At 50.0% G+C, this 25,514-nt stretch overlaps 1 protein-coding gene across 6 annotated transcripts in view; it reads right to left on the reverse strand.

Annotated features, from left to right (window-relative positions):
• Positions 1–25,514, reverse strand: part of ELMO2 (engulfment and cell motility 2) — a 158,861-nt gene that overhangs the window by 38,597 nt on the left and 94,750 nt on the right. For 5 of the 6 annotated variants that reach the window (XM_063960514.1, XM_063960510.1, XM_063960512.1 and 2 more), the window contains 5 exons: positions 18,766–18,896; positions 17,019–17,059; positions 15,141–15,213; positions 14,982–15,032; positions 14,641–14,822 (listed from right to left, as the gene is read on the reverse strand). In XM_063960514.1, coding sequence (XP_063816584.1) covers positions 14,641–14,822; positions 14,982–15,032; positions 15,141–15,213; positions 17,019–17,059; positions 18,766–18,843 — 425 coding nt within the window. In that variant the 5' untranslated portion in view covers positions 18,844–18,896. Of the gene's footprint in view, positions 1–14,640; positions 14,823–14,981; positions 15,041–15,140; positions 15,214–17,018; positions 17,060–18,765; positions 18,897–25,514 lie in introns of those variants that run through there. The other variant, XM_063960515.1, reaches the window with a different exon arrangement.

The raw sequence follows: 25,514 nt of genomic DNA on the forward strand, positions 1-25,514 counted from the left end.
GAACCGGCAGTACTGTCTTTTTTGACAGACGTGACACTGACGTATCAACAGCAGGGGGAGTTTCCCAGACCTTGCGCCCCTCAAGGGCAAAGGGAAAGGTGGCCACCCATTTCTTTGACACTTAGAATTGTGACCTGTACCTTTTTCTGTGCAGAGAAAAAGGATTGCTGCATATCTGTCTCATTCCCAGGAATATTGAGGACATCCCTTATAGCAATGATAAGTGAGTCTACACCCTGTGCAGCAAAGGAATCATCTAATTCAGCATTAGATTCTAGCTCCTCCCCCTCTTCCACTTCTGGCACCTCCTCCTCGAATTCCGAGAGGATATCAGGTAACTCCCTTTTTTGGAGTAATGGATTTTGCCGAGGGGAAAACATGTCTGCTGTCTGCCCTAACTTTTGCAAGAGCACACTGTTGTAACTGCTGCCTTTCCTGTCTGGCAGTACTCAATTCATTGGACATGTCAGCCATCATAGTTTTAATAGAGCTGAGCCAAGCAGGCTCCTGCAAATCACCCCCTTGTGATGGCTGACTGCATTGTTCACACGAGAGAAGCTGAAGGGGAGGGGGAAAACCTGGTGTGACAAATAGTGCACACAACTTTTTTCACCATGCTGACATAGGACATTTACATTCACACACATACACAGAGACACAGGTACAAGCAAGCCTGCTCAGCCCAGTATGTGTGGAGAGACTCAGAGAGGAGGAGCCAGCACACAGCCTGAAACTAACAATTATACAGTTAGAAGTGAGGCAATTTTGTGTACAGTGCGTGAGGAGCCTAATATATAAGGGTCCCACAGTGGGCTCTCCCCCTCAACTACACCCCTGTACCAGTGTCTGACCGTGGATGATCACTTGGAGGAGCTGGCAGTCCTGCAGCATTGCTGAAAGTGCAGGATATGGCGCCAGGAAGCCACTGGTCCCGCTCTAATGAAGCTCCGCCCCCTGTAAGGGCATTGTAGCCCCCCTTGGAGGTCACCAGCCCAAGTATGTATGTCGTGGGTCACCCAACAACCTCCAATAACAGGTCTTTGGGGGACATTTATATTTATAAATGTCCCCTATGAGTGCAAAATGAAATATAACCACCAATTTTCACCACCGCTGGCCAGTCTACGCAGGGAGGGGGGGCTATGGGATCACCCCAAGGGGAGTCCGTATGCCTGCCCCGCGATCATGCCACACATAAATCCGGGGGCCTGGGTTGTCACTCACCTCTCTGTTGACCTTCAGGCTCTGTACAGGGGGTGTGCAACATTCTGCTGGTGTGTGTGCAAGAGCGCAATGTCTGCGTTACATTGACCCTCAGGACCGTTGTCCTGTCAGCGGGATCTGACTCAGCACCTCCAGGAGGCCGGTGTCGGTCCCCCCCCCCCAGTGTCCCTCGACGCAGGTAAGCTGTTGCCCAACAGCTTACCTGAAAATAACAAACATTAAAATAAATTGAAGAAAAATCCTCTGGAGCTCCAGAGTGTGCATCCTCTCCTGAGGGCACATTTTTCTAAACTGAGCTATGTGGGAGGGCATAGAAGGGAGGAGCCAGCACACTCTGTTGAAGAAATTTAAAGTGCACTGGCTCCTTTGGACCCCATCTATACCCCATTGTACTAAGTTGTCCCCAGTATTCCCTATGGATGATCGAGAAATAGACATTTGTTGTGAGTGATCCGAGACTATAGGGGGTTGTGAGAGAAGGATAAAAAAAAAAAAACTTGTTTGTGGAGAGAGAAAGGAACAAGAGAAACTAGTAAGAAGTAAATGAAGTTTTGCAAGATTCTAACAAACTGGAGCAAAGAAATAGGAGAGGCTTATATGTAAATTTGCTACACAATTTAAGTTTAAAACTTAAGTAAGGGGGCGTGGCCTGGAGGCTGACCTGCGTGGCAGCACGAACGAGGAGCTCCTCCATAATTGTGGACATAATACCCCCGTGCCTCTCCCCTCGTGCCCCATATCCCTCCTAATCTCGGCCCCCACTGCTGTGTGATCCCCCTCTCCAGGGTGGACTAGCGCCGCGGAATCGGGGAGTCGGTCTACTGGCTCCTGCAGATTGCGGCCTGTCCACCATCCAGACGCCGGGGCCTCGATTTGGGTCCGGCGTCGCCGGCCGTCTGCAGCACCTGCATGTGGAGCGCCCGCCGGGGTTCCTCGCCCTGCGACCTGCACTCGGATCATCTCCTTCGGGCCTGCCGTGATTGACCGCGCACGAGGAGAGCTGGAGGACCGGCCGGCCGCGAGGAGTCCGGAGTTCCGGCGACGGTGGCCATCTTTGCCCTCGTGAGCCGGGGGGAGCCGCGGGAGACGCACAGCCCGGGTGGCGCGTCCTCAAGCCCAGGTGAGCTGCCCTCCTGCCCGGAGACGAGCGTCTTCCCACTGCAGTACTCTGGCCGCCGGCGCCAGGGACCCTGGTTGGAGCGCCGGGAGGAGTGCGGGCCTGTCCCTCCTGCGCTCTTGACCTAGAGCTGGCTCCGTGGGCCTCCATTATAGCACCGGCCCCTGTCAGATTACTCAGCCGGACCCCCTCCCCTGTGTTGCTCCTGTCTGGAGGGCGCTGCACTCCCCGTCCCCCTGACGACCTGCGCCTCCTTGTCACACCTGCGACCCAGGACCCCGAGCTGCAGATCTCCTTGCTGCACCCCTCCGGTGCCCACAGTATACCCTCCCTGGGGGCCTGGGCTCCCCTTCTGGCTCTGCACGATCCTACGATCCCTTGCGCTCTCCTGCCTCTCCCAGTCCCCGTGGGGGCCTCTATTGCTGCTGAGCCCAGACGCCCCTTCCCCTGCTGTCTGGTCCTGGTGAGGCCTCGGCCACTGGCTGGTCCGTGTCCGGGTCTCATCCCCTCCAGAGGGCTCTGTCCCCTACTGCCCCTGATTGCCTGGCTCCTCTCCGGGACCACGTGGACCCTCTTCTCTGCCGGAGACCCCCGGCCCTGAACCACCCGCCTTGCTCGGCTGGCCACGTCATGATGTCTCCCTAGAGCTCCTGCCTTGCCCCCCCCCTGGTTCTGAGCTTTACTGCTGGAGCGCCTTCTCTACTTCCCACCCTGCTGACCACCCCCTTTCTCATATATTCACGATGCCCAGGGGCAGCAAAAAGTCACAGAGGTCTGACCTCACACCATTCCTTACTAAAAAGAGCACCCCGGCCATGAACAGGCCCGATGCTCCTGAACCCCCCAAGGGCTCCTCAGATTCTGAGGCCGAAGACGACGATCTCACACCTCTTACCCGAAGGGACTTTCTCTCCCTCCTTAAGGAGGTGCGGGATGTTAAAACCTCTGTCCAGGCTCTCCACTCCCTGAAATCCGTCATTGCCGACATTGGCTCCAGAACGGATCAACTTGAACGACGAGTGGAAGAGGTGGTGTCGTTCCAACAAGCGGTCGAGACCGATTTCCATCAACTCTGCCAAGCTGTCGCTCAATTGCGGGAGGAGCATGAGGACCAGGACAATAGGGCGAGGAGAAAAGGAGAAATAACCTGAGGATTCGGGGTATTCCTGAGGAGGTCGAAGCGGCCCACCTTGACCTCTACCTTGAGCGCCTCTTTGCCCTTTTATCACCTGACACCCCTGACGAACATTTTCTCCTGGATCGAGCACACTGAGCCCTCCGTCCTCGCTCCCAGGACTCCTCCCAACCCAGGGATGTCATCCTCCGACTGCACTACTTTACTGCGAAGGGGGCCATTATGAGAGGCTCGACGGATGGGATCCGTGACATTCCAGAATGTCCCCCTGCAGATCTTCCAGGACCTATCCCCGCTCACCCTGGCCAAACGTAGAGACTTCAAACCCGTCACTTCCCTGCTTTCCCGTCATAATGTTAAATACCGTTGGGGTTTCCCTTTCCGTATCCTGGTTTGGCATCAAGGGAAGCTGCTTACAGCCAGGAATCTACCCGAGGCTCAAACGCTGATCTCCAAGCTGGGTATCCACGCCGCTGAACAGGATGCTTCTACTCAACGCCCGCCACCGCGGACACAGCGGAACTCGCCTCAGCCTCCCCGATCTGAGTGGTTTACGATCCCAGCTTCTGCGGCCTCCTCGGCTCCACCTCCTGTTCCCTGATGGACTTCCAGCTCTCTGATTTACTGCCTTCTCCTTGTAACTGTGTCGACCTTTCCTGGTCGAACTCCCCTACCCCGGGAGCTGTTTCACTTTAGATTTCACGCATCCTGATTTCCCGACCCTTTAGTTGATTCCCGACTGCTTTATTGTTACACTGTTAACATGTTAATATGTTATTATGCTGAATAGCGATATTCTGTTTTTTCTCGACCCCCTGCTCCTCCCTTTCTTCCTTTTTGGAGCTGGCGCTCCATCTGTTCTTTGTTCCTGCTTTCTCTCCAGTTTTCTCCCACAGGTTCCCCCAGGGGAGGTTAGCCTCCTGTCCGTTGCTGTGTGGTTTGTGATCCATCCTCTGGACCCCATGCCGCGCCCCCTTAGGGCTCTGAGCCCACTTGCTGACCTAGGTGCCCCCCCGACACCTAGTATCCCTTCCCCCTGTCAGCACTACTGGTCCTGGCCCCTATGGCCCGGATGACCAACTACCCTCCCACCCCTCCCGGTCTCCTTTCCTTCCTCCCCCCCTTTCTGACCACGTTGTCTCTCGCTTCTTATCCTTCTTCTCTTTCTCTCTTCCTCCTTTCCCTACTCTCAGTGTTCTACGCTCCTCCTATCCTGCCTACCTCTTTGTTGCTTGCCCATGGGTCGCCGGGTACTCTCCTTTAATGTGAAGGGCTTGAACAGCCCTCAAAAGAGAGGTAAGCTCTTTGCTTCCCTCAAACTCCACAAGGGTGACCTGGTCTTTCTCCAGGAGACTCACTTCCTACACGACTCCCACCCCACACTCCAATGCAAACCATACCCTGATTCCTTCCATGCCTGTGACCACTCAGCCAAGAAACGGAAGGTCGCGATTTTACTTGCCCGCCACCTCACCTTTGAGCTTCTCGATTCCCATCCCGACAGGGAGGGCCGGTTTCTTATTTTAGTGGGGAAACTTAATAACAAACTATGCACCCTCGCTAACATCTATGCCCCTAACCAACAGCAGGAACTATTCTTCGCAAAGCTAGATACTCTCCTTACTCGAGTCCGGCAAGGCGACCTCATACTTGCTGGGTACTTTAACTCTGTTTTGAACCCGAAGATAGACCGCTCTCCCTCTCTCCCCACTGCTTCCCCGTCGGACTCCCTTCGCTCTAGATCCCTCCTCCGCCTCATGCGATCCCAGCTTCTCTATGACTCCTGGAGGATTAAAGACCCCTCTGCTCGTGACTATACCTTTTATTCTGCTCCTCATAATTCTTACTCCCGCATTGATATGGTCCTGCTCAGCCATGACCTTGCCTTGAATCTTCACGCTGCTCATATACACCCACTGATCTGGTCTGATCATGCCCCCTATCTCTTGCGACCTCTCGGGACTGCTCTCACGCCCCATGACATGGCGCCTAAACGACTCCCTCCTTCATAACCCGGAGATAAGTTCCCATCTTCGGGATAAGATTTCCGACTATTTTACCCTGAACGATTCCCCGGACATTTCTAGGTCCACTCTCTGGCTGGCACACAAGGCAGTTCTTCGTGGGCACATTATCAGCTTGGCCTCCAAAACCAAAAAGCAATCCATCACTCAGTTTAACAAACTCTCTATTAAACTCCACACACTCGAGACCCAGCATAAGGCGTCCTCCGACCAGGCGGTCTTGTCTGAACTCCGTAAGGTCAAAGCGGAACTTGATCTCCTTCTCTCCAGACGGGTGGCCAAACGTCTCAAATGGCTCCGCCAGTCTTTTTACGAGAAGGGAGACAAGGCAGACAAGATCCTGGCGGCACGACTCCGTTCTACGAGAGCCAAAACCAATATTATTTCTATCAGAAAATCCCTTAATCAGCTTGTTCACGACCCCAACGCCGTTAGGGCTGCCTTTCAATCCTACTACGCTGACTTGTACAACCTCCCACCCTCCTCACCTGGTTCTTCCTCTCTACCCCACTCTGACCTAGTCTCTCACTTTCTTTCAGCTTCTAATTTGCCTAGATTGCCTCAGGACGCCATGGACTATCATAACAGTGAGATCTCGGTGGAAGAAATTGCACAAACTATACTCATGCAAAAAATTGGTAAATCCCCGGGCCCGGATGGGTTCACGGCTCTTTACTACAAAAAAATTTCCGATCTTCTCTCCCCCCACCTCCAGTCCCTGTTTAATAGGATTTTCCATGGCGACCCCTTTCCTCCTGAGATGTTGGAGGCTAGAATAGTCGTGATCCCTAAGGAAGTCAAGGACGCCCTCAACTGTGCCAGCTACCGACCTATATCCCTCTTGAACCTGGACTTGAAAATCTTCGCCAAAATACTAGCCAACCGCCTTAACCCGTATCTCCCTTCCCTTGTCCATTATGACCAGGTGGGGTTTATCCCGGGCCGCCAAGCGAGAGATAACACCAGACGTGCTATTGACCTTATACACATCTCGAACTCCAGGGGTTCCCCCGCTATCATGCTCTCTCTAGATGCTGAAAAGGCATTTGACCGGATCTCCTGGAGTTTCCTGAGAGCCGCCTTGGAGGCCTACGGCTTGTCTGGTGGCTTTCTCACTGGTATCCTGGCACTGTACTCCGCCCCCTCCGCCACAGTTTTAATCAATGGCGTCCCGTCTGCTCCCGTCCGCATTTCAAATGGTACACGTCAGGGTTGCCCTCTCTCACCGCTAATCTTTGCCCTTATTATCGAGCCCCTCGCTTCTCAAATCAGAGCTCATCCAAATATACATGGTATACAAGTAGGCCGTACTGATCCTAAAATCTCCCTATTCGCTGACGACATCCTATTTCTCTGACCCAACCCCTTATCTCACTCCCAAACCTCTTTTCAGTCCTGCATTCTTACAGCCTTATATCAGGCTACAAGATCAATTATTCCAAGTCCGAGGCTATGCTGCTTCATGTCCCTCACCGAGAAGCTGAATCCCTTCGCGCCAACTTCAATTTTAAGTGGCAGCCCACCAAGATTAAATATTTGGGGATATACTTGACCTCCCGCTACGACTCCCTCTTCCGGGAAAACTTTCCACCCCTCCTCACCAAAACACTCGCTGACCTGACTTCCTGGAACAGTCTCTTCATTTCATGGCTGGGCAGGATCATAGCGGTTAAAATGTCCATAGTCCCCAAATGGCTTTACCTTTTCCAGACCCTCCCTGTGGCAGTCCCGGCTTCCTTTCTCCGCACTATCCAACGAGCCCTCGTGCGCTTCATCTGGAATCACAGACCCCCTCGCATCGCCGCCAATACCCTGAAACGGCCAACCCCCGCTGGTGGTAGAGGTCTCCCTGATATTAAACTTTACTATCCGGCCTCCCACCTATCACATATTGTCACCTCTTATGCCCCTCCGGGGTCTGTATCCTGGCTAGATATCAAGGCAGCCCTCGTTGGTCTCTCCGACCTGACCCCTTTATGGGGTCTGCCCTCTACCTCCCGACCCCCAACCTCCTCCTCACTATTAAATTTAACCTTAAAGTTTGGGACTCCCTCTCCCTGAAGATGGGTCTCACCACTACCCCCTCGCCCTTGACCCCTATCTGGCAGAACCCGATGTTCCCTACTGGACTCTCGACTACGAGATTCCGTCCTTGGATGACGTTGGGCTTCAAATTCCCGATTAATTTTGCCGATCGGGGCCAATGGCTGTCCCTACCTGACCTCCAACAGAAGACCCCTTCGTACTCGCTTAATCCCTTTCAATTTCTACAAATCCGCCATTTCCCCCTCCACCTTGCTTCGAGCCCTCACCCCCTTTGAAAGCTTATGCATTAACTCCCACCTCTCCAAAGGTTTAATCTCCCAACTTTACTCCCTTTTACTAGATTCTTCCCTTCCCTCCTCCCGGCCCCACGAACTTGCTTGGGAACGTGACCTTGGGCCTCCCCCAGAGAGCGAAGATTGGGAGGACATGAGATTGGGGATAGCTAAATGCTCTATTGCTACTGCTTTTAAGGAGATGGCCTACAAAATGTACTACCGCTGGTATTACACTCCTGACAGTCTTAACAAACTCTTTCCGTCTTCCTCCCCTAACTGTTGGAGGAACTGCGGAGCTAGAGGCACTATGCTACACATACTGTATGGTGGACCTGCCCGTCCATCATCCCCTTCTGGAACCTAGTTCACTCCCTCCTTAACTCACTTCTGGATTCCCCTGTGCTGAAGGATCCCTGGATCTTTTTGCCGTGTTACCCTCCCCCAACGCTTAACAAATTCTCCCAAAAACTGCCTACGCATATCCTATCGGCGGCGAAATCGTTGATAGCCCTTAATTGGAAAAACCCCTCTTCGCCCTGTCTCCCGTCTCTCAAAACTAAAATTTGGCATATTGCGTCCATGGAGAAGATTACATATTATCTCCATGACCGGGGCCATATTTTTGAGCAGGTTTGGGCCCCCTGGCTCGCTGCTGAACGCGGATCGCCGTCCCCCCCCCCCCCTTCCTCCTAGCTCCTTCCGCAGACCCATGGGCATCGCCCGCTGCTCCAACTCCATTGCCTCCTTCCTCGTCTTCTCTTTCTTCTCCCTATCTCCTCTTCTTTTTCTCCTCCTTACCCTCTTTCGTCTCCTCCCTGACCTGTCACTCCCTCTCTCTCCTGCTCTTACTATTTCCAGAATATGCACTGTGATTAGGTTATACCGTGGTTTCCCTCCCCCCACCCCCTTCCTCCCTCCTCCCCTAATCTCATTCTTGATCACTATTGTTCATTTTTCTGATTGTTCTTGCTGTTTATTTTAAAATTGTGGTTCCTGCTGGACGTTGGGTCTTATGCCCACCTGTCCCATATGTCCATGTAATGTTTGCCTATCCTGTTTAACCACATACAAATAAAGAATTAAAAAAATAAGAATTTACTTACCGATAATTCTATTTCTCGTAGTCCGTAGTGGATGCTGGGGACTCCGTCAGGACCATGGGGAAATAGCGGCTCCGCAGGAGACAGGGCACAAAATTAAAAGTTTGACCACTAGGTGGTGTGCACTGGCTCCTCCCCCTATGACCCTCCTCCAAGCCTCAGTTAGGATACTGTGCCCGGACGAGCGTACACAATAAGGAAGGATTTTGAATCCCGGGTAAGACTCATACCAGCCACACCAATCACACTGTACAACTTGTGATCTGAACCCAGTTAACAGCATGATAACAGAGGAGCCTCTGAAAAGATGGCTTCCAACAATAATAACCCGATTTTTTGTAACAATAACTATGTACAAGTATTGCAGACAATCCGCACTTGGGATGGGCGCCCAGCATCCACTACGGACTACGAGAAATAGAATTATCGGTAAGTAAATTCTTATTTTCTCTGACGTCCTAAGTGGATGCTGGGGACTCCGTCAGGACCATGGGGATTATACCAAAGCTCCCAAACGGGCGGGAGAGTGCGGATGACTCTGCAGCACCGAATGAGAGAACTCCAGGTCCTCCTTAGCCAGGGTATCAAATTTGTAGAATTTTACAAACGTGCTCTCCCCTGACCACGTAGCTGCTCGGCAGAGTTGTAATGCCGAGACCCCTCGGGCAGCCGCCCAAGATGAGCCCGCCTTCCTTGTGGAGTGGGCATTTACAGATTTTGGCTGTGGCAGGCCTGCCACAGAATGCGCAAGTTGAATTGTGCTACAAATCCAACGAGCAATCGTCTGCTTAGACGCAGGAGCACCCAGCTTGTTGGGTGCATACAGTATAAACAGCGAGTCAGACTTTCTGACTCCAGCCGTCCTTGAAATATATATTTTTAAGGCTCTGACAACGTCCAACAACTTGGAGTCCTCCAAGCCGCTAGAAGCCGCAGGCACCACAATAGGTTGGTTCAGGTGAAACGCTGATACCACCTTAGGGAGAAACTGAGGACGCGTCCGCAGTTCTGCCCTGTCCGAATGGAAAATCAGATATGGGCTTTTGTACGATAAAGCCGCCAATTCTGACACTCTCCTGGCCGAAGCCAGGGCCAGTAGCATGGTCACTTTCCATGTAAGATATTTCAAATCCACCGATTTAAGTGGCTCAAACCAATGGGATTTGAGGAATTCCAAAACTACATTGAGATCCCACGGTGCCACTGGAGGCACAACCGGGGGCTGTATATGTAGTACTCCTTTGACAAAAGTTTTGACTTCAGGAACTGAAGCCAATTCTTTTTGAAAGAAGATCGACAGGGCCGAAATTTGAACCTTAATGGACCCCAATTTGAGGCCCATAGACAATCCTGTTTGCAGGAAATGTAGGAATCGACCCAGTTGAAATTCCTCCGTCGGGGCCCTCCTGGCCTCACACCACGCAACATATTTTCTCCAAATGCGGTGATAATGCTGTGCGGTCACTTCCTTCCTGGCCTTAATCAGGGTAGGAATGACTTCTTCCGGAATGCCTTTTTCCTTCAGGATCCGGCGTTCAACCGCCATGCCGTCAAACGCAGCCGCGGTAAGTCTTGGAATAGACAAGGTCCCTGCTGAAGCAGATCCCTTCTTAGGGGTAGGGGCCACGGATCTTCCGTGAGCATCTCCTGAAGTTCCGGGTACCAAGTCCTTCTTGGCCAATCCGGAGCCACGAGTATCGTTCTTACTCCCCTTTGCCGTATAATTCTCAGTACCTTGGGTATGAGAGGCAGAGGAGGGAACACATACACTGACTGGTACACCCATGGTGTTACCAGGGCGTCCACAGCTATTGCCTGAGGATCTCTTGACCTGGCGCAATACCTGTCCAGTTTTTTGTTGAGGCGGGACGCCATCATGTCCACCATTGGTTTTTCCCAACGGATCGCAAGCATGTGGAAAACTTCTGGATGAAGTCCCCACTCTCCCGGGTGAAGGTCGTGTCTGCTGAGGAAGTCTGCTTCCCAGTTGTCCACTCCCGGAATGAACACTGCTGACAGTGCTATCACATGATTTTCCGCCCAGCGAAGAATCCTCGCAGCTTCTGCCATTGCCCCCCTGCTTCTTGTGCCGCCCTGTCTGTTTACGTGGGCGACTGCCGTGATGTTGTCCGACTGGATCAACACCGGCTGACCCTGAAGCAGAGGTTTTGCCAGGCTTAGAGCATTGTAGATCGCTCTTAGCTCCAGTATATTTATGTGAAGAGACGTCTCCAGGCTTGACCACACGCCCTGGAAGTTTCTTCCCTGTGTGACTGCTCCCCAGCCTCTCAGACTGGCATCCGTGGTCACCAGGACCCAGTCCTGTATGCCGAATCTGCGGCCCTCTAACAGATGAGCACTCTGCAACCACCACAGAAGAGACACCCTTGTCCTCGGAGACAAGGTTATCCGCTGATGCATCTGCAGATGCGATCCGGACCATTTGTCCAGCAGATCCCACTGAAAAATTCGTGCGTGGAATCTGCCGAATGGAATCGCTTCGTAAGAAGCCACCATTTTTCCCAGGACTCTTGTGCATTGATGCACAGACACTTTTCCTGGTTTTAGGAGGTTTCCGACAAGTTCGGATAACTCCCTGGCTTTCTCCTCCGGAAGAAACACCTTTTTCTGAACAGTGTCCAGAATCATCCCTAGGAACAGCAGACGTGTCGTCGGGCTCAGCTGGGATTTTGGAAAATTTAGAATCCACCCGTGCTGTTGCAGCACTACTTGGGTTAGTGCTACCCCGGCCTCTAACTGTTCTCTGGATCTTGCCCTTATCAGGAGATCGTCCAAGTAAGGGATAATTAATACGCCTTTTCTTCGAAGAAGAATCATCATTTCGGCCATTACCTTGGTAAAGACCCGGGGTGCCGTGGACAATCCAAACGGCAGCGTCTGAAACTGATAATGACAGTTTTGTACCACGAACCTGAGGTACCCGTGGTGTGAAGGGCAGATTGGGACATGGAGGTAAGCATCCTTGATGTCCAAGGACACCATAAAGTCCCCTTCTTCCAGATTCGCTATCACTGCTCTGAGTGACTCCATCTTGAACTTGAACTTTTGTATGTACATGTTCAAAGACTTCAGATTTAGAATAGGTCTTACCGAGCCGTCCGGCTTCGGTACCACAAACAGCGTGGAATAATACCCCTTTCCTTGTTGTAGGAGGGGTACCTTGACTATCACCTGCTGAGAATACAGCTTGTGAATGGCTTCCAATACCGTCTCCCTGTCGGAAGGAGACGTTGGTAAAGCAGACTTCAGGAACCGGCGAGGGGGAGACGTCTCGAATTCCAACCTGTAACCCTGAGATACTACCTGCAGGATCCAGGGGTCCACTTGTGAGTGAGCCCACTGCGCGCTGAAATTCTTGAGGCGACCCCCCACCGCACCTGAGTCCGCTTGTAAAGCCCCAGCGTCATGCTGAGGACTTTGCAGAAGCGGGGGAGGGCTTCTGCTCCTGAGAGGGAGCTGCTTGCTGCAGTCTCTTACCCTTTCCTTTGCCTCGGGGCAGATATGAATGTCCTTTTGCCCGCTTGTTCTTATGGGAACGAAAGGGCTGCGGCTGAAAAGACGGTGTCTTTTTCTGCTGGGAGGTGACCTGAGGTAAAAAGGTGGATTTTCCGGCTGTTGCCGTGGCCACCAAGTCCGATAGACCGACCCCAAATAACTCCTCCCCTTTATACGGCAATACTTCCATATGCCGCTTGGAATCCGCATCACCTGACCACTGTCGCGTCCATAAACTTCTTCTGGCAGAGATGGACAGCGCACTTACCCTTGATGCCAGAGTGCAAATATCCCTCTGTGCATCTCGCATATAAAGAAATGCATCCTTTAAATGCTCTATAGTCAATAAAATACTGTCCCTATCCAGGGTATCAATATTTTCAGTCAGTGACTCCGACCAAGCCACCCCAGCACTACACATCCATGCTGATGCGATAGCTGGTCGCAGTATAACACCCTTATGTGTGTATATACTTTTTAGGGTATTTTCCAGCCTCCTATCAGCTGGGTCTTTGAGGGCGGCCGTTTCTGGGGACGGTAACGCCACTTGTTTTGATAAGCGTGTGAGCGCCTTATCTACCCTAGGGGGTGTTTCCCAGCGCGCCCTAACCTCTGGCGGGAAAGGGTATAATGCCAATAACTTCTTTGAAATTAGCAGTTTTTTATCAGGGGTAACCCACGCTTCATCACACCCTTCATTCAATTCATCTGATTCAGGAAAAACTACAGGTAGTTTTTTCACACCCCACATAATACCCCTTTTTGTGGTACTTGCAGTATCAGAAATATGCAAAGCCTCCTTCATTGCCGTGATCATGTAACGTGTGGCCCTACTGGAAAATACGTTTGCTTCTTCACCGTCGACACTGGAGTCAGTGTCCGTGTCGGTGTCCGTATCGACCGACTGAGGTAATGGGCGTTTTAAAGCCCATGACGGTGTCTGAGACGCCTGGACAGGTACTAATTGGTTTGCCGGCCGTCTCATGTCGTCAACCGACTTTTGCAGCGTGCTGACACTATCACGTAATTCCATAAACAAAGCCATCCATTCCGGTGTCGACTCCCTAGGGGGTGACATCACCACTACAGGCAATTGCTCCGCCTCCACACCAACATCGTCCTCATACATGTCGACACACACGTACCGACACACAGCAGACACACCGGGAATGCTCTGATAGAAGACAGCACCCCACTAGCCCTTTGGGGAGACAGAGGGAGAGTTTGCCAGCACACACCCAAGCGCTATAAATATATAGGGACAACCTTAAATAAGTGTGTTCCCCTTATAGCAGCTTAAATATTATGAATATCGCCAAATAAGTGCCCCCCCTCTCTGATTTTACCCTGTTTCTGTAGTGCAGTGCAGGGGAGAGCTTGGGAGCCTTCCTACCAGCGGAGCTGTGTGGGAAAAATGGCGCTGTGTGCTGAGGAGATAGGCCCCGCCCCCTTTTCGGCGGGCTCTTCTCCCGTTTTTTTCTGTAATCCTGGCAGGGGTTAAATACATCTATATAGCCCAGGGGCTATATGTGATGTATTTTTAGCCAGTATAGGTAATCTCATTGCTGCCCAGGGCGCCCCCCCCAGCGCCCTGCACCCTCAGTGACCGCGGTGTGAAGTGTGCTGAGAGCAATGGCGCACAGCTGCAGTGCTGTGCGCTACCTTAAGAAGACTGGGAAGTCTTCAGCCGCCGATTTCTGGACCTCTTCTCTCTTCAGCATCTGTAAGGGGGCCGGCGGCGCGGCTCCGGTGACCCATCCAGGCTGTACCTGTGATCATCCCTCTGGAGCTAATGTCCAGTAGCCTATGAAGCCCAATCCATCCTGCACGCAGGTGAGTTCGCTTCTTCTCCCCTTAGTCCCGCGTTGCAGTGAGCCTGTTGCCAGCAGGACTCACTGAAAATAAAAAAAACCTAACAAACTTTTATTCTAAGCAGCCCTTTAGGAGAGCCACCTAGATTGCACCCTTCTCGGCCGGGCACAAAAATCTAACTGAGGCTTGGAGGAGGGTCATAGGGGGAGGAGCCAGTGCACACCACCTAGTGGTCAAACTTTTAATTTTGTGCCCTGTCTCCTGCGGAGCCGCTATTTCCCCATGGTCCTGACGGAGTCCCCAGCATCCACTTAGGACGTCAGAGAAAAAACACTTAAGTAAGAGAAAGCTACTCATTTTGTACAAGGCTTTGTGTATAGGTGGTACTCACTGTGACAAGAGCTTTGCGCCACCCTCAACCAGTCGGGTAAGAACAGTCACCCCTTCCATATTGATGAACTCCGTGGCAAAAGTAGTGTCTGCAGAAAGCTTTGCCAGTTCCTTCATGGCCTCTAGCCTGGAGTCCATACTGGAGCACTGAATCCTTTCCAGAAGCTGCCGTGCTGCCCGGGACTGATCACAAAGCCATGGTCAGTGTAAATACGGCGAAACATAAATGTGTAGTTTGGAACAAGAACAAATAATAAAGAGAAATTTAGATTTAGTAATAATTTACAGCTCAGCAATACTAGGAGAGTATAAATTGGAGTGACAAGGTTATTTATCACTCACCGGAGACACAGCCAAGCGTAAAATGGTTCCATTCTTTATGTCCCCACGAGTCTGAAATACTATAGAGAGTCAACACAGAGACAGAGCCCCAGCACCAAAATAAATCTAGAATTAAGTAATGCATTAATAACAGGCCACACAGTGGTGTGGTTCTCTCACCTGCTCAGTGATATACAGTTGCGGGCCGTCTGCATAGCGAAATGCATAATATTCAGGGTTAGGCAAGGACCACCTGAGTGACGCAAAAACAACATTTCTGGAATCAGTCTTTGCATATATACATTTGATTTAACCATTCATAATGGTGAACAATGGTTTGGGACCACAGTCTGCTTTTTAAAGATTGTACTGCCATGAAGTGAGCACTGTGCATTCACACAGCAATGAATCCGATAATCCATAACTGATGTTGTCATCACCATAAGCATACTGTAACCAGTGGCAACAGGTCATACAGACCTTAGATATAATGTAGTTTTCTAGATGTACTGTAGACCTTCTCCAAGGTAACATGCAACCTCTTTTAAGAGCCTTCACCTGGACCATTATAACTCTGAGGGCCTAATTCAGACCTGATTGCTCCTCTGCGAATTTCCAGAGGTTTGCGATTGGTCAGTTGCTGCCCAGACATAGTGAATACCTGCACAGTGCAAGTCTGCGTACACCCTGCGAAAAACTGTGCAAATCCGTTCGTAACTCACTCACCATCTAATAATTTTTCCATACTGTGTAGTCTGTGCATAGCCCAGGACTTACTCCTACAGTGCGAAAGACACAGGCTGATCTGGGCCGTAGCCAACGTCACACGCCCGCCCTGAAAACACTTGGGAACACCTGCACTTTTCCTGACACTCCCAGAAAACAGGCAGTCACCACCCCCAAACGCCGGCTTCCTGTCAATAAACCTGGGTTTGCTTAGCGATCAAAAAAAAAGACGCTGACTTTGTTCGCAGTTTGGCCGCATGCATGCGCAGTCGTTCGACAATCTGCCACCTTGCAAATTCACACAACAGCGATCAGGTCTGAATTACCCCTGAATTCCTCCCTGGAGCCCAGGGGACTTTTGTGCTCTTCCTAGGGCTTATGGGGGGGTCTCATACTCTGACTGCAAACCATCTACAAGGAGATATGCTATTGTTTTGGCACCAGCTGTAAAGTATAAATGTTGCTGACATAAATGACATCAGAACAAGTAAGAACCTGAAAGATGATATGTTTTTCAAGGACACAGCCAATATAAACGGTGTACTTTTCATGATACAGGCTTATTTGTGGGCGCAACTGAAAACCTCTGCAACCATCCACTCACAGATAGCTAGTAACACAGTAGCTGATCTATCTTTCCTAACCATGGGTTAACTGTCTACACAGGCTATTATACTGGTGTACACATATGTGCACATAACCATAGAGAATGTACATTTCAAATAAAAAGCACTCATTAGATTACTCTGTCTCTGCTGATTTTCTATGACCAACAGATAAAAGCTCCACTGTCAGCCATACCCCAGCTACTCAGCATTGTTCCATGCTTTACTAGCTACCCATCAGGAAGGACACAGCCAGGGGCGAATTTAGGGGCCAGGGCGCCCCTAGGCACAAAATGAATTGCCGCCCCCATCACTGCCAATTTTAATTGTTTGGTTACAAGACCTAATTTGATAATTAGTAATTTAATATAACAATAATAATAATAATAATAATAATAATAATAAAAAGACATGAACTATGAAACTTTTATTTTTAATGATGTATTCATATTTACTAAGTAGGAAAAGTTACAGTGGCAGTCTGCTCAAGTCCTACCAGTTTATACTCCACGCAAGATCGCATACAGTAAGGTACAGTGGAAATACGTGCCTCGTGTGCTAACTGGAAATTCACCACTGGACACAGCCTGAACACCAGTCAGTCTGTCGTTTGGCCCAGTAGCACCAGCAGCGAATCACTACACAGAGCCTTACTTTAATGGTGGACAGTTTAAAAGTAAAATCCAAACCCTTTTATATCACTGTACACGGCATTCAGTGTTCTTACCCATCACACACTTCCTTGATAATTGATGCCAAAGGCCGTTTCTGTCAACACAAAATATGTTCCATGAGAAGAGATCAGGACTCCAGCAAAAGTTAGCATATACACATTTTCATATTCCTTTCACACACAGCTTACAAAGTTACTAGTGTAAATATCGCACGTACATCGCAAGCTATTACATATTACCCCAAATGTACAGTATGCATCCTTTCACTGCCTGTTTATTTCTACTTATAATGTAAGAAATTGCTGATTGTGTAAAATGATATAATGTATTTCTTAATTCAGACCACCAGATCTCTTGGCAGAAAGAGCTCAGAATTACAAATAAAATTAGGTTACTCAGGATGGCCGGGTAATGCACGCTGCAGAGGCCTGTATATCTGGTGCAGACATCGGCCTCGGCACTACCACAAAACACGATACAAAACACCTCCGTTTTGGGAAATGCTTCCTGTCTCCTCTCCCTCCCCACCCCCAAACGGCCTAGCCTGTCAATCCGGCTGCAACTGGTATTGCGAGGAAGTCTGAGGACGTAGGATGCGTTCTGCACACGCGCAGTACAGAAACAGAGGTACACATACAGTTTGCATACATCTCTGAAACAGTGTGTTAGCGGTTAATAATGGTTGTAATATTTAAAATTATGTTATCTGAGATCAACACATTTTAATGCAGTAAAAGTTTGATATTCTTACAGAAGTAGGATAAATTGTTTTTTTTTTGTATTGCGTACACATTCAGGTGATAATCGGCACAAATGTGACGCTCTGACACTAAATATTGTAAGTTACGCTGCAATCCTACCTGGCAGACCCTGAGCTTTGTATGTGCTAAAGCACTAAAGCAGCATAATCACACTGCTTATGTGCCATGATGGTCCTGCGATGGAGGTCGCAGTGTGGATTTATTTGCAAAGTGATCTACTGTCAGAGAGCATTTGTGGACTCAACTGTCGACTGCGATCTTGTATGCAGGTAAAATGGCTCTGGTGTCTTACTTACGCCAGCCATGCTGCGCGACCATAGGGTTACCCAGAAGGCCGATTACTGACCGATGTGTATCCAATTGTTGCGCCTTCATACACGCGACGGATCTGAGGTGACACATCCCAGTGGCTGTGATATCTGCAGAACTGCAGCGTGCAGGAGGGCAGCTGCAAAGGCATTTGCAATGGTCTCTGAATCAGGCCCCAAGTCAGTAAGGGGCACATTTCTGAGATTGAATCTTTCGGTTGTATGAAAGGTGAACGTTCTCCCACTTACATCACCACAGTACATCCAAACAGCATTATCACTGGATAAATAATCTGCAGCAGAAAGTATTCTAGGACTGCTGTTGTAGTGCTTCTTACATTATTATGTGCTCTTCACTGTATTCCTAATTTGAATCCTATATAAGAAAAGGCTAAGGCTGCGCCTCACCTATATAGGGGGAATTCAAGTGTTTTGCGCACCGGTGGCCACTAGATGGCACCCACCGAAGCAATTTAAGTGTGCCATTAATGTTATGTTGTTCCGCCATGTTGACGGGCTGGTAACTAGTATGGCTAGTGATGTTCATTGGCCTTCAAGGTTTCTTTGTATTTCTCATATGGAAAGCCTACTGTACCCCCCTGCTCCTACCCCATGGCTCTGTCAACTTTCTGCCTTACAATCTGTATTTATGGGCTCTGGCCTGTGTATGTCTAGATAAATGTCTCACACCTCTCTGTCCCTTACAGTAATCTCAGAGACAAGCTGCTCACCTGGTCAATTTCAATCAGCTGGGCATTAGCACCAGGCCACTCAATGGCTACTTTGACAATATCCAGCGGTGGAGGCATGTCCGCTGGTGGCTTCCTTCCCCAGCAGTCCCGTAAGGAGCTCTTAGGAAGCTCTAACAGGAGAAAAAAACAGACAAGGAAAAAAAATAATCACTATTTACTTTCAAGGAAGCAACGGTTTATACATAAAAGTAATAACAATGAATGCTTAACTGTCACTAGACATATAAAAACATGTAAAACAACATCTACAGTAGCCATTTTCATTGTAACGTGGGCACATCAAGTACTTTCCAACTTAACAGGGTGATATTCAATTGTTTATCACAGCTGCCGCAAGCCCGATGGAGCAGTCCCACTGTTGCACTGTTTGGGGACAAACAGCGGCTGGTGCCGGCATTTCACCACCACCAAAACCCCTGGGGGTGGTAAGTTGAAATGAGTGAAAAGTGAACCAATTTGTACGCCCAAATGGCACTGTCACGTCGCGCCCAGCACTTTAGATGGATTTAGCTGTTTTACGCGGCTAAACCCAGGCTATATGGGTACAATCATTGCAAATAAAAACCCCAAGTGAATATCGCCCACAAATCTCACATCACTTTAGATCGTAGCTCTGGCTTGAGTAAAAGCAACTGAATATCGCCCTTTGAATTAAAAATAAGAATTTACTTACCGATAATTCTATTTCTCGTAGTCCGTAGTGGATGCTGGGGACTCCGTAAGGACCATGGGGAATAGCGGCTCCGCAGGAGACTGGGCACATCTAAAGAAAGCTTTAGGACTATCTGGTGTGCACTGGCTCCTCCCCCTATGACCCTCCTCCAAGCCTCAGTTAGGATACTGTGCCCGGACGAGCGTACACAATAAGGAAGGATTTTGAATCCCGGGTAAGACTCATACCAGCCACACCAATCACACTGTACAACTTGTGATCTGAACCCAGTTAACAGCATGATAACAGAGGAGCCTCTAGAAAAGATGGCTCACTACAGCAATAACCCGATTTTTTGGTAACAATAACTATGTACCAGTATTGCAGACAATCCGCACTTGGGATGGGCGCCCAGCATCCACTACGGACTACGAGAAATAGAATTATCGGTAAGTAAATTCTTATTTTCTCCAACGTCCTAAGTGGATGCTGGGGACTCCGTAAGGACCATGGGGATTATACCAAAGCTCCCAAACGGGCGGGAGAGTGCGGATGACTCTGCAGCACCGAATGAGAGAACTCCAGGTCCTCCTCAGCCAGGATATCAAATTTGTAGAATTTTGCAAACGTGTTTGCCCCTGACCAAGTAGCAGCTCGGCAAAGTTGTAAAACCGAGACCCCTCGGGCAGCCGCCCAAGATGAGCCCACCTTCCTTGTGAAATGGGCATTTACATATTTTGGCTGTGGCAGGCCTGCCACAGAATGTGCAAGCTGAATTGTACTACACATCCAACTAGCAATTGTCTGCTTAGAAGCAAGAGCACCCAGTTTGTTGGGTGCATACAGGATAACAGCAAGTCAGTTTTCCCGACTCCAGCCGTCCTGGAAACCTATATTTTCAGGGCCCTGACAACATCTAGCAACTTGGAGTCCTCCAAGTCCCTAGTAGCCGCAGGTACCACAATAAGCTGGTTCAGGTGAAACGCTGACACCACCTTAGGGAGAAACTGGGGACGAGTCCGCAGCTCTGCCCTGTCCGAATGGACAATCAGATATGGCTTTTGTGAGACAAAGCCGCCAATTCTGACACTCGCCTGGCCGAGGCCAGGGCCAACAGCATGGTCACTTTTCATGTGAGATATTTCAAATCCACAGATTTGAGCGGTTTAAAATGTGATTTGAGGAATCCCAGAACTACGTTGAGATCCCACAGTGCCACTGGAGGCACAAAAAGGGGGTTGTATATGCAATACTCCCTTGACAAACTTCTGGACTTCAGGAACTGAAGCCAATTCTTTCTGGAAGAAAATTGACAGGGCCGAAATTTGAACCTTAATGGACCCCAATTTGAGGCCCATAGACACTCCTGTTTGCAGGAAATGCAGGAATCGACCGAGTTGAAATTTCTTCGTGGGGCCTTCCTGGCCTCACACCACGCAACATATTTTCGCCACATGTGGTGATAATGTTGTGCGGTCACCTCCTTCCTGGCTTTGACCAGGGTAGGAATGACCTCTTCCGGAATGCCTTTTTCCCTTAGGATCCGGGCGTTCCACCGCCATGCCGTCAAACGCAGCCGCGGTAAGTCTTGGAACAGACCTGGTACTTGCTGAAGCAAGTCCCTTCTTAGCGGCAGAGGCCATGAGTCCTCTGTGAGCATTTCTTGAAGTTCCGGGTGCCACGTCCTTCTTGGCCAATCAGGAGCCACGAGTATAGTTCTTACTCCTCTACGTCTTATAATTCTCAGTACCTTGGGTATGAGAAGCAGAGGAGGGAACACATACACCGACTGGTACACCCACGGTGTTACCAGAACGTCCACAGCTATTGCTTGAGGGTCTCTTGACCTGGCGCAATACCTGTCCAGTTTTTTGTTCAGGCGGGACGCCATCATGTCCACCTTTGGTCTTTCCCAACGGTTCACAATCATGTGGAATACTTCCCGATGAAGTCCCCACTCTCCCGGGTGGAGGTCGTGCCTGCTGAGGAAGTCTGCTTCCCAGTTGTCCACTCCCGGAATGAACACTGCTGACAGTGCTATCACATGATTTTTCGCCCAGCGAAGAATCCTTGCAGTTTCTGCCATTGCCCTCCTGCTTCTTGTGCCGCCCTGTCTGTTTACGTGGGCGACTGCCGTGATGTTGTATCACTGGATCAATACCGGCTGACCTTGAAGCAGAGGTCTTGCTAAGCTTAGAACATCGTAAATTGCCCTTAGCTCCAGTATATTTATGTGGAGAGAAGTCTCCAGACTTGATCACACTCCCTGGAAATTTTTTCCCTGTGTGACTGCTCCCCAGCCTCTCAGGCTGGCATCCGTGGTCACCAGGACCCAGTCCTGAATGCCGAATCTGCGGCCCTTTAGTAGATGAGCACTCTGCAGCCACCGCAGAAGAAACACCCTTGTCCTTGGAGACAGGGTTATCCGCTGATGCATCTGAAGATGCGATCCGGACCATTTTTCCAGCAGATCCCACTGAAAAGTTCTTGCGTGAAATCTGCCGAATGGAATCGCTTCGTAAGAAGCCACCATTTTTCCCAGGACCCTTGTGCAATGATGCACTGACACTTTTCCTGGTTTTAGGAGGTTCCTGACTAGCTCGGATAACTCCCTGGCTTTCTTCTCTGGGAGAAACACCTTTTTCTGGACTGTGTCCAGAATCATCCCTAGGAACAGCAGACGTGTCGTCGGAAACAGCTGCGGTTTTGGAATATTTAGAATCCACCCGTGCTGTCGTAGAACTACTTGAGATAGTGCTACTCCGACCTCCAACTGTTCTCTGGACCTTGCCCTTATCAGGAGATCGTCCATTTTCTTTGAAGAAGAATCATCATTTCGGCCATTACCTTGGTAAGGACCCGGGGTGCCGTGGACAATCCAACCGGCAGCGTCTGAAACTGATAGTGACAGTTCTGTACCACGAACCTGAGCTACCCTTGGTGAGAAGGGCAAATTGGGACATGGAGGTAAGCATCCCTGATGTCCCGGGACACCATATAGTCCCCTTCTTCCTGGTTCGCTATCACTGCTCTGAGTGACTCCATCTTGATTTGAACCTTTGTATGTAAGTGTTCAAATATTTCAGATTTAGAATAGGTCTCACCGAGCCGTCTGGCTTCAGTACCACAATATAGTGTGGAATAATACCCCTTTCCTTGTTGTAGGAGGGGTACTTTGATTATCACCTGCTGGGAATACAGCTTGTGAATTGTTTCCACTACTGCCTCCCTGTCGGAGGGAGACGTTGGTAAAGCAGACTTCAGGAACCTGCGAGGGGGAGACGTCTCGAATTTCCAATCTGTACCCCTGGGATACTACTTGTAGGATCCAGGGGTCCACTTGCGAGTGAGCCCACTGCGTGCTGAAACTCTTGAGACGACCCCCCACCGCACCTGAGTCCGCTTGTATGGCCCCAGCGTCATGCTGAGGACTTGGCAGAAGCGGTGGAGGGCTTCTGTTCCTGGGAATGGGCTGCCTGCTGCAGTCTTCTTCCCTTTCCTCTATCCCATGGCAGATATGACTGGCCTTTTGCCCGCTTGCCCTTATGGGGACGAAAGGACTGAGGCTGAAAAGACGTTGTCTTTTTCTCCTTTATACGGCAATACTTCCATGTGCCGTTTGGAATCTGCATCACCTGACCACTGTCGTGTCCATAAACAACTTCTGGCAGATATGGACATCGCACTTACTCTTGATGCCAGAGTGCAAATATCCCTCTGTGCATCTCGCATATATAGAAATGCATCCTTTAAATGCTCTATAGTCAATAAAATACTGTCCCTGTCAAGGGTATCAATATTTTCAGTCAGGGAATCCGACCAAGCCACCCCAGCGCTGCACATCCAGGCTGAGGCGATCGCTGGTCGCAGTATAACACCAGTATGTGTGTATATACTTTTTAGGATATTTTCCAGCCTCCTATCAGCTGGCTCCTTGAGGGCGGCCCTATCTGGAGACGGTACCGCCACTTGTTTTGATAAGCGTGTGAGCGCCTTATCCACCCTAAGGGGTGTTTCCCAACGCGCCCTAACTTCTGGCGGGAAAGGGTATACCGCCAATAATTTTCTATCGGGGGAAACCCACGCATCATCACACACTTCATTTAATTTATCTGATTCAGGAAAAACTACAGGTAGTTTTTTCACACTCCACATAATACCCTTTTTTGTGGTACTTGTAGTATCAGAAATATGTAACACCTCCTTCATTGCCCTTAACAAGTAACGTGTGGCCCTAAAGGAAAATACGTTTGTTTCTTCACCGTCGACACTGGAGTCAGTGTCCGTGTCTGTGTCGACCGACTGAGGTAAAAGGACGTTTTAACGCCCCTGACGGTGTTTGAGACGCCTGGACAGGTACTAATTGGTTTGCCGGCCGTCTCATGTCGTCAACCGACCTTGCAGCGTGTTGACATTATCACGTAATTCCTTAAATAAGCCATCCATTCCGGTGTCGACTCCCTAGAGAGTGACATCACCATTACAGGCAATTGCTCCGCCTCCTCACCAACATCGTCCTCATACATGTCGACACACACGTACCGACACACAGCACACACACAGGGAATGCTCTGATAGAGGACAGGACCCCACTAGCCCTTTGGAGAGACAGAGGGAGAGTTTGCCAGCACACACCAAAACGCTATAATTATACAGGGACAACCTTTATATAAGTGTTTTTCCCTTATAGCATCTTAATATATATAATCATATCGCCAAATAAGTGCCCCCCCTCTCTGTTTTAACCCTGTTTCTGTAGTGCAGTGCAGGGGAGAGCCTGGGAGCCTTCCCACCAGCATTTCTGTGAGGGAAAATGGCGCTGTGTGCTGAGGAGAATAGGCCCCGCCCCCTTTTCGGCGGGCTTCTTCTCCCATTTTTCTGAGACCTGGCAGGGGTTAAATACATCCATATAGCCCCAGGGGCTATATGTGATGTATCTTTTAGCCAGTATAGGTATTTCATTGCTGCCCAGGGCGCCCCCCCCAGCGCCCTGCACCCTCAGTGATCGCTGGTGTGAAGTGTGCTGACAACAATGGCGCACAGCTGCAGTGCTGTGCGCTACCTCATGAAGACTGAAAAGTCTTCTGCCGCCGGTTTCTGGACCTCTTCACTCTTCGGCATCTGCAAGGGGGTCGGCGGCGCGGCTCTGGGACCGGACTCCATGGCTGGGCCTGTGTTCGATCCCTCTGGAGCTAATGGTGTCCAGTAGCCTAAGAAGCCAATCCATCCTGCACGCAGGTGAGTTCACTTCTTCTCCCCTAAGTCCCTCGTAGCAGTGAGCCTGTTGCCAGCAGGACTCACTGAAAATAAAAAACCTAACAAAACTTTTACTCTAAGCAGCTCTTTAGGAGAGCCACCTAGATTGCACCCTTCTCGGCCGGGCACAAAAATCTAACTGAGGCTTGGAGGAGGGTCATAGGGGGAGGAGCCAGTGCACACCACCTGATCCTAAAGCTTTTACTTTTGTGCCCTGTCTCCTGCAGAGCCGCTATTCCCCATGGTCCTGACGGAGTCCCCAGCATCCACTTAGGACGTCAGAGAAAACTACATTGAGATCCCAAAGTGCCACTGGAGGCACAAAAGGAGGCTGTATATGCAGTACCCCTTTTACAAACGTCTGAACTTCAGGGACTGAAGCTAGTTCTTTTTGGAAGAAAATTGACAGGGCCGAAATTTGAACCTTAATGGACCCCAATTTCAGGCCCATAGACACTCCTGTTTGCAGGAAATGTAGGAATCGACCCAGTTGAATTTCCTCCGTCGGGCCTTACTGGCCTCGCACCACGCAACATATTTTCGCCAAATGCGGTGATAATGTTTTGCGGTTACATCCTTCCTGGCTTTGATCAGGATAGGGATGACTTCATCCGGAATGCCTTTTTTCCTTCAGGATCCGGCGTTCAACCGCCATGCCGTCAAACGCAGCCGCGGTAAGTCTTGGAACAGACAGGGTCCTTGTTGGAGCAGGTCCCTTCTTAGAGGTAGAGGCCACGGATCCTCCGTGAGCATCTCTTGAAGTTCCGGTTACCAAGTCCTTCTTGGCCAATCCGGAGCCACGAATATAGTGCTTACTCCT

This window comes from Pseudophryne corroboree, chromosome 3 (genome assembly GCF_028390025.1).
Source record: "Pseudophryne corroboree isolate aPseCor3 chromosome 3, aPseCor3.hap2, whole genome shotgun sequence".
NCBI classification, from domain to species: Eukaryota; Metazoa; Chordata; class Amphibia; order Anura; family Myobatrachidae; genus Pseudophryne; species Pseudophryne corroboree.